Below are 10,045 nucleotides of genomic sequence, written 5' to 3'. Positions count from 1 at the left end.
CTTCACAGTTAGAGTGGCCAAGGTCTGGAACGGGCTCCCAAGGGAGGTGGTGCTCTCCCCTACCCTGGGGGTCTTCAAGAGGAGGTTGGATATGCATCTAGCTGGGGTCATACAGACTCAGCGCTCTTTCCTGCCTATGCAGGGGGTCGGATTCGATGATCTATTGAGGTCCCTTCCGACCCTAGCATCTATGAATCTATAACATAATAACAGGTACTAACTTAATGCACCATAATTATGGCGCATTAATGACATGCCCAGAGAATGTTTGTTAAAGTAAGCCATATATACATGAGCAGTATAGGCTGGAGGGAAATTGGAAAACACAGCAAATTCAAAAAGATCCACAGCCAGTCTGTGCCATCATTGTCCAACTTCCTGAATCTCCCCCAGGCAGCACAGGTGAGTGCTTGTTCTTGTGCTTTGCTATGTAAATAATAAAAGGTCAGGCTGTAGTCCTATCTCTTGTGTCTTTTATCAGTAGCCAACGTACCAGAAACCTGTATTCCAGGTAACATTCTGCACATCTTCTGGAAGTAGAAGCAGTCTCACTAAAAAAGGAAGTGGCATAGCACAGCTGCTTCAGCAGTGTTATGTCAGTGAAAGGCAGCAACATGTAGAGCTTTCCAAGCTCACTCTGCCTTTGCCACCTTCCAATCAAGAAACAGTTTAGCCACATCAATCTAGTGCTGCCTCAGCTATGCCAGGCTAGAAGGTGGGTACTCCCACCAGTTTATGGCCAATTATATATGTTCTTGTCCATAAAATAAACCCTTACATTTTTTTCCAGACTAATAACACCCTGACAGTTCTTTCAGTTCAACTAGTCTTCCTCTTTTGGACAGAACTTCCCAACAGTCCTTAATTCTTGGGAATTCTGCTACTCTTCAGTAACTCCTCACCAAAATCTCACTCCATGAACAAGTGGCCCTCAAATGCCTGTCTGGGTGGTATTTGGTAGATCGCCCCATGAATGACTCATGCCCCTAGTGGCTGGGGGGCACAGCAGCCGTGGTGGGAGCGCCATGGCGGGGGGAGCCCCGTGGCGGCAGGGGGGGGAGCCGCTGGCGCTGGTCAGTGGCGAGGGGTGGGGTGGTGTGTGAACCAATCAATAAAATACAATATTTTTTTTGTCAAGACCAGAAAACCTTGTTTACTGGCATTTTCAGTGTCTAATGTTTTATCAATAGTTCTGAATGAACCATTCCATTCATTTGTCTGTGACTGAAAACAGGCTATACAGCCAATCTGTATAGTTCACTGGGTCAACGTTTTTCTCCAACTCTTTAGAATTTCCCCAGGTTTCCAAGTTTTGCTAAAAATGACCAAACTTGGGTCAGACAGCTCCTCAGCTCATTTTTTAAAGACTTCCAAACATAAATAATCCAGGTCTGAAAATGTTAGATTTTACAAGATGCAGCCTGCTATTGCACATTAACTTTGTTCCATCTACAACATCATATGGTCCATCCCAAATATAGAGCAGACCTATCATTTGAAAATTTCTGCATTTTGTGCCTCACTATGATGCTACTGATTGATTTTCCCATTAGCATCTAAGAAGAGAGATATCTGAGTTACTGTTCTTTTCATTTCCAATCTGCTTAAAATGTCTTATTATTTTTAAACTTATTAGCCATTCGTATTTCATTGATGTCCTTAGATTCCCTTATCAATTTGTTACATTTTTAATTTATAAGTTTATTCAATGACAATAATTTCCCCGTTAATTAACTTTAATATCAGTTTTTTTATGGCTTAGCTTAGCCTTCAGATAACCTTTTAATCAAGGTATTTGCACACCATAAATTTTGTGTGTCCACAGAATTGTGAATTTTTGGATGTCCAGCAAGATGTCCTTGAACAACTCGAAGATCCCACTAATAATTACCACTTTAAAGTTTATGTTCCCAGATAGTTATGCCAATAGTTGGTATAAGGGTTTAGGAAATTTCCAGTTATATTGATTAGTGCCATACTCCTTTGGTAGAAAGATATTGTAACTGGATTGTGATCACTACTACTAAGCAACTGCTAATTATTAGGTCAGTGATCAATTGGTCTTTGTCTGTCAGAATAAGGTCCAATTACTGATAATTTCTGCAGGACTTTGTGTTGAGAAATCCTCATCTATCATTTTAAAAAACTTTAAGGAAGTCTTGTTAATGGCTGCATGAAATGTCCAGCAAATGTCTCTCAGGTTGAAGTCTTAAGTACTCATTACCTCTAATGGTAATGATGTCAACAGCTACTTAAAAGCAAGTACACTGAGCTTTTTAGACAAGGACTTCATTGCTAATCCTAATACCCTAGAGGTTTTGGCTATTAATCTAAATCGACTGCACGTTTGCATGTAGTCTCAATATTATATCCCTCAATCCACAAAATTAGAAATATTTTGCATAATGTCTTTAAATGCTTCATTTAAAACTAGTTTCACATTTATTTAAAGATTGTGCTGGATTTATTAATTATATAATTATGCTCTTTTTCTGGCAAAATAATTGCTTCTCTCATACTATTCTGATGTTTTCCCTTCTGTCTGTCTCTCTCTTTTTTTTTTTTACTCAGCACCCTCTTCTGTAAAATGTCTCTTTCCAGGATAATTGGTGGGGTGGGGTGAGGGAAATCACTAAAGGATGCTCCAGATGGTCAAGTTTCACTACCCTTTGTTAAAATTTCTACTTAGCACCAGTGGAATAAATAGTATATTGTTTTAAGTTTTCTTAAATGATGTGAATAGTACTGACTGCCATCTTTTTCATCTTAAAAGAGAAAAGGAATATTTGCAAATTATAAATTATAAAATGTTTTAAGGGTACTATAATCACCACAAACCCCACCCCCCCCTCAATTCAAGGCAAATGGAATTTTCTAGTAGGCTCTCAAATATTAAATAAATGCCTGATTTAACCTTAAAAAATCGTTCAGTATTTTCGTATATACATATATTCACACTAGAATTGGGGCCTTACTTCTATAGTCAAATTTGAAAGACCTAGTTAATTTGCCCCCCTAACTTTTTAAGAGTCTCTGGTAGAGCTAAAGTTCTAAGTTATACTTCTCTGCTAGACATAAAATATGTAGCTGGCTTACAAAATCAGAATCAGGAAGGCATTCTACTTTGTCTGTGTAGATGAGCATCACAGGCCACTAAGGTGCCCACTCCTAGAAGAGCAGAAATTGATTGAGGAGAGATCCCAAAGAGAAAGACAGAAGCCCAGGTGCAGGTTACCAGGGCAACAAGCCACAGGGCAAATAAGCCTGCACCTGCACATGGTCAGCTGACCAGAAGGGGCAGGGCCCTGGGCCCACATGAACCCCAGGCTGGAACTAGGGAGGGCAGTTCCCTGCTAGCAGCCAGAAGCGAAGGAGCCTCCAGGGAGGAAGTTCCCAGTGACGCAGCAACTGCCTGATATGCTGCACCTGGGCTAATGGGGCTCCATGAGCTCCGCAGGTACCCTTGCCTACTAGACACTTAGTGCCAGGGATGAAGTTCGATGCTTTTAAAGGGGCAGAGCACACCCTGGTCTTTTGTATTATGTTATAGCCCAGGGGCTTATATTTGTTTGCTGTTTATAACACTGGTGGTTTGGGTGAGGCTATTTGGGGAAAGAGGAGACCTCACTGGGGCCCCACTACAGTGTGGGGAGCCCGGCGCCAGTGAGGGCATGGCATTTTGGGGGCATAGACCCCAGTACTAGTGAGGGCGCAACACTAGGGGCACAGAGACAGAGGCAAGAGACAGGGCTGCAGACAGCCCAGGCACCAGTGAGGCACAGAGACAGGGCTGTGGAGAGCCCAGAGAGGACAAGGGGGCCAAATCACAGCAAGGCCTAGACCAGACAATGTCAATGCCATCTGTGAGGCTTGGGGCGTGGTAAAGGGACGGTTGGAGCCACGCATGTAGCCCATAAGGCTGGGGTGTCCTGGGACATCTATTTTGAAATGGGACCCACAAGGGGTCCAGGACCCATGGGGTTCAGGGAAGTCCATCAGGACCGTGCTCAAGTAGGCTTAGAGGCAGCCTCCCTACTCATTACCATTACATCAAGACGTGGCGGGTGAGAATAGAGGGTGCCCAGCAGGCCGTACTGGCACGGTCGAGGGGGCCTAGGGGTAACACGGCCATCCTTGAGGACTCCATCCCATGACAATGAGTAGTTCTTCTATACTTCCAGTGAGAAGCTAGCACCAAACTCATGCTCCTACAGAAGTGAACTCTATCAGTACTTTACCTCACAGAAACAAACATTTGTTGTCATTTTCATTTCAAAGGGACCCACTTACATGACTCCAGAGACAGATCTTCAGTTATCCTGGTGGCATGTGTCTCCCCTCATTCCATGTCAATTGGGAATTTTAACCTAAGATGCTGATATGCCTCTATGTGCTCAAAATTTCACTTCTCCCCATCTTCATAAGTCATGTGTCTCAACAGGACTCCTAGAGTAGATAAGACTTCTACAGGGGCAGTAGCATAAGGATTTTTGGTTTCCTACAAAATACCTTAGTGGTTAGAAACCTTGTTCAGAAGATGAAAGATTTACATTCTGGACCCTTGTCAGCCTCAGTAGCCTTAAATCCATGCATATGGAGTCTCAGCAGAGTACCCTAATTGATCAGGTATGGGGTGGACATGTCACTGCAAACTGCTGAGATACTAGGACAGTTCAAAACAGGTCACTTAAAAATAATAATCAAAAAGGGTATTTTCAGTTCCTCAATTTTGTAGTAGAGAAGGACCAAATCACTTTTTCTTCAATTCATCAAAGTATGTGGGTAAAAAAAATACTTACTTGGACAACTAAAAAGGTTATAGCATGTCCATATTGCCTTCAGGAACTGTGCATAAAAAGAACTTTTTATATAAAGGAAGACAATCACTTACCATCCAATAAAGCTTCACCACATATTTTCCATAGCTATTGTACAGTGGCATATGTCCCTTGATAGCTTTGCATAAGGCATATATATGTTCCCATGGCTTCCAAAAGAGTGCAGGTGTTTCATTTATATTAGCTTTGCCATCATTAATTAAAACATTTGCATTATATAGCCTCCATGCAGCGCAAATTTCACTTATTATCCATCTCATCAGCTGGAAATAGAGAAAAGTCAGAAAACAGACTCAAGTTTTCCACCTGAAATATTTGAAGGTTGATATTAAATTACATTAAATTAATAAAAGACATGATAGTTCCAAATATTAAGTGTCAATTAACATTAATTGACAGAATATAAGTTAACACATGCCATCAAAAATTAATTTTATGCTTCGATTGTTTTGATTTATAAATCAGAAGATCTGAAAAGTCATGCTGAAAGTTTAAAGTTTATACTACAAAGATAGTATCTCTAAAAGTACAACCTAAGTGTAATGGGCTCAGTTTTGTACAGAGTGCAATCAGTATTTTATGTCATTTAATTTCATTTCAAGAAAATGCCCATATCTACTACAGAGCAATAGTCTATCAGCAGAAAGATTGTCCACTTCATTAACCAAATCAGGATTCAAAAATATAATAAGCCCTATATAAGCTGGTACTAATCAAAGGAGAAGTGCTAACAAGTTTTGTAAAATATGGAAGCTGTCTTTCTTATAACTGGATCACACATTCTGTATCATATACTTATGATATCAGGTGCAAATTTCACTGGAAGGATTTTCTCAATCTTTTTTCTTAAATATGCTAGACAGGGCAACTTAATATCATAAAATCATACAATCATAAAACATTAGGGTTGGAAGAGACCTCAGGAGGTCATATAGTCCAACCCCCTGCTCAAAGCAGGACCATCACCAACTATATCATTCCAGCCAGAGGTTTGTCAAATTGGGCCTTAAAAACCTCCAAGGATGGAAACTCCACCACCTTTCTAGGTAACCCATTCCAGTGCTTCATCACCCTACCAGTGAGAAAGTTTTTTTCCTAATAGTCAACTTAAACCTCCCTGTCTGCAACTTGAGACCACTGCTCCTTATTCTGTCAACTCTCACCACTGAGAACAGTCTAGCTCCATCCTCTTTTGAACCCCCCTTCAGGTAGTTAAAGGCTGTAATTAAATCCCTCCTCAGTCTTCTCTTCTGTAGACTAAATAAACCCAGTGCCCTCATCCTCTCCTCAGAAGTCATGCCCCTAGCCCCCTAACCATTTTTGTTGCCCTCTGCTGAACTCTCTCCAACTTGTCCATATCCCTTCTATAGTGGAGGGCCTAAAACTAGACACTGTACTCCAGATGTGGCCTCACCAGTACAGAATAGAGGGGAATAATTACTTCCCTTGATCTGCTAGAAACGCTCCTACTAATGCATCCCAGTATGCCATTAGCCTTCTTAGCAACAAGGGCACATGCTGACTCATCTATCTTACTGTCCACTGTAAGTACAGGTACACTGATATATCTGTCCATATCGTATTGGAACTGATAAAAGGAAAATTGACATTACCAGCAATTGGCTTTTTTGGCTAATGTAGCTGATAATATCACCAATAAATGCTGCGTGCATGCACGCAAGCCACAGTATGTATGCGACTAGGAATGCAGCCCAGTGGCTTGGAGAGCAGCATCTGGCTGGTAAGTCTGTGGGGGGCAAGGGGTGTGGAGAGTGCAACTCAAGGCCCACACAGTGAGGGAGGGAGTGTGGCTGGGGCATCCAGGGGGTGCAGGAAGAGGGGGGGAGCTCTCGCCACTGCGCACACTCCCAGGAGAGGCACAGGGGGGCATGCACTCCCCAGATTTGTGCAGGGGCAAGGGCGGGCTGCCTGCCCACTGCAGGCTCAGGGACAGGGGTTGCACTGGCCTCTTCCCTGCAGGGGGGCTGAACCAGGGCTGTGCTCAGGGCAAGCGGGAGGGTGGGCAGGGGTGGTGCTGGGAGTCTCCCTCCCTGCTAGGAGCCTCCCTCCTCCATACACCCTCTTCCAGCACCATTGCCACCCACCCCAAGCTCAGCCCTGGCCCAGCCCTACCGCCAGCAAGAGGCCAATGCAGCTCCTGGCCCTGAGCCCATAGCGGGCAGCCTGCTTTCACCCTGAACACAAATCTGGGGGCCACATGCCCCCCATGCCTACTGCGGGGGTGCATGTAGCAGTGGGAGCCAGCCCCTTGCACTTCCTGGACAAGCTGCCCATGGCTCCATCCCACGGCCTGCCCCACCATAGCTGGGCAGCAGCAACCCCTGACCCTGCATCAGCCTCAGCCCCATTCTCTCCCTTACCATGGGAGCCTTGATCTGCCCTCAGCGCACCCCTCCCCATGCCCCTTCCTCCCCCACAGACTTACTGGCCAGATGCTGCTCTCCAAGCTGCCGGGCTCCATACTAGCTATCAGATCGATATTGGCTGATATGGCTAGTTAATAATCAGCCATCAGTATCAGCCCAAAAAAATCTTCATTTGTGCAGCCCTAACTATAACTCCCAGGTCCTTTTCTGCACAGCTTAGAGAATTAAGCCTCTGTTTTATTTATGTTACTCAACTATGGTTTAATCAATTAAACAGGAATATGACTACTTTAAAACTAATTATTCTATAGCACAGATTTCCTCCCCTAAAGAAATGGTGATATACATGTAAAGAAGAAATAATACATGAAATACTTAACTTAAAATTGTATGCCTAGAAACGTACTTTCATTTTTATTAGTATTTCTGTCATCTCTGTTGGTCAAGTTGAAACTGACAGCCTTTGACTTGACTTCTCTGAGCACTACTTAAAATGCTGTTTGTGGGAATAAATTTAACCTTAAATGATAATCTGTACTTCCACGTGAATATAAAAATATGTCCTTATTCTTTTCTTTTTTGACCTTTTATCATAAACATATGTTAACTTTCATCAAGTATTAAATCTTAGTCACAAATTAGATTTGTTTTCTTTAAAAAAATGTGTTTGGTCAGCCTTTTATCATGATCTATATATTTATACTTTCAAATTCTAATAGTAGCTAACCATTATTAAAATTGTATTTGATTCCTGAGAAAAGGCTGTGTTGCATGTTTTTCCTACTGAAAAAATGCCCACAATTCATTTCCCATGCCCGCTATATTGTAGGATCAGTCATTTTTTTAAAAGTGAGCTACCATCCATTTTCTACATACCTCACTACCAAATAAGTGTTCATTTCCTGAAAAAAGGTCAAACCAACTTTCATTTTTCACTACCACAGGAACCTGAAAGAGAGGAGGTTTTGCTTAAATGCCTATCATTATTTCATTGAAAAGACTAAACATCAATGAACAGAAATAGTACCCTATAAGTGTAATGCTGCACAAATCCTAAATGTGTCAGTGCATAGTTAAGTGTATAGACAGACATAAGAGTTGTTAGCAATATCAAAGAATACCAATAGAAGTTGTTACTATGGAACTGTTACATCTGAAGGATAGTGTAGAAGCACCGCATATAACCCACACTTCCCCCCTGCCCCGGGTAAAATTGGGGTGTACATTATATGCAGAGAAAAGGGCTCCCCATACAGTGTGGGGTGGGTGAAGGAGTAACATTAATTTTTTGCAGCTCTGGGAACATCACCTATTAATGCTGCCCCCTCTCCCCATCACAGCTGAAAATCAGATCAGGTAAGCATGCATAATTAGTCCATGGCTGGGGCACCAGGTGCAACCCACACTCAGGTTAAACCCATGTACTAGTTCTGCAGCCATCTTCTGAGTCTGACCCAGCATGTCAAGTTTGGGACCATATACTGAGTCAAGGACCACATGCCAAGTCCAGGACTACATTCCAGGTCAGACCCAGCACATGGCTCCTGAGTGCCCAGTGCCCACATGGCCCAGTGCAGGCATATTGGACGGGGTCTCATTGTGCAGCCCCAGCACCAGCATGCCAGATCAAGCCCCAGTGTTGGCACACCAGATTGACCTGCCTGTGCAGCCCCGAGCTCTTAGCCCCAGCATGCAACACTCAACCACAGAGACCCCAGACTTCAGGTACTTGGCTCTACTCCAGGGTAAATTCTTTTTTCTTCTTGGGATTCTTTGAAAAATAGGGTGCATATTATATGTAAGAAAATATGGGTACAAGTGTAGCAAATTCCCTGAAACTTTAACATTTATCTCATTCAGGATCAAGGTTACAGAATGTAGATAAGCTGTAAGAATACAGCATTGTGCAGATATAACAGTTATATCATAACACAGAGGAGCCAGGTAACTTTAGGCCAGTCAGTCTTACCTCCATCCCTGGGAAAATACTAGGAAAAAATCATCAAAATGCGTATTTGTGAAAGCCCAGCAGGGGAAACGATGCTGAAAGGAAACCAGCATGGGTTCATCACAGGTAGATCCTGCCTGACAAATCTTATAGCCTTTTATGACCAGGTTGTCGGGACCCAGGGCAGCCGGACAGCAGCTCTCCCTGACTCCCACCCGGGCAGTTAAGGGTCCGTCAGGCAGGTACTTGTGACGCATGGAGTGGAATTAATTAGGCGGACGCTTATCGGTTGTAAAGCAAGATTATTTACTCACGCCGTCAAGGTGGTGAAAGACGGAGGTTAGATATACTTAGTTAGTTACAGCTTAGAGTTCGTTCGGTCGGTCTGCAGACATATATACGGGCCAGCAGTCTTATCGGGCATGCAGGTCAAGGGTACGCCAGGGAGGTCGCGGCGGGAAGACGCTGACAACTGATCAAATTGTCAGATTTACTCCAAGGTGCGGACAGAGTTGTCTTCGACTTTGGCGGAAATGCAGCAGGGTTTTGTTTGTATGATAGCCAATTGTTTTTCGCCACATCATAAATTTAATTAGAATCGCCAATTATCTAGCAGTCTTCGCTAGGGTGTTATCATAGGGTTACTCCTTGTTTTCTTTGACCAATTATAATGATTTATGTACAGCACAGAAGGCTAAGTTCTATTTCATGTTGGTGTCGCAGTTATAAATTTCTTTTTGACATGCGCAGCAAAAAAACTGTTACTATCTTCTTGTTAGTTAACTCTTAGTTAACCTAGTGCAGACTAAAACTGTTTTTGATTAATATATTTCTTGCTTGTGGCATGGGCAGTACTTAATTTGGTTGTGACA

At 42.8% G+C, this 10,045-nt stretch overlaps 1 protein-coding gene across 6 annotated transcripts in view; it reads right to left on the bottom strand.

Annotated features, from left to right (window-relative positions):
* Positions 1-10,045, bottom strand: part of ADGB (androglobin) — a 286,810-nt gene that overhangs the window by 235,024 nt on the left and 41,741 nt on the right. For 5 of the 6 annotated variants that reach the window (XM_006034315.3, XM_025216304.1, XM_025216305.1 and 2 more), the window contains exons 4-5: positions 8,102-8,173; positions 4,892-5,101 (exon numbers count right to left, since the gene is read on the bottom strand). In XM_006034315.3, the coding sequence (XP_006034377.2) occupies positions 4,892-5,101; positions 8,102-8,173 (282 nt within the window). The remainder of the gene's footprint in view (positions 1-4,891; positions 5,102-8,101; positions 8,174-10,045) is intronic. The other variant, XM_025216303.1, reaches the window with a different exon arrangement.

This window comes from Alligator sinensis, unplaced genomic scaffold, assembly GCF_000455745.1.
Source record: "Alligator sinensis unplaced genomic scaffold, ASM45574v1 scaffold1494_1, whole genome shotgun sequence".
NCBI classification, from domain to species: Eukaryota; Metazoa; Chordata; order Crocodylia; family Alligatoridae; genus Alligator; species Alligator sinensis.
Note: the sequence above shows the minus strand (reverse complement) of the source record. Positions and strands in the feature narration are given on the sequence as shown.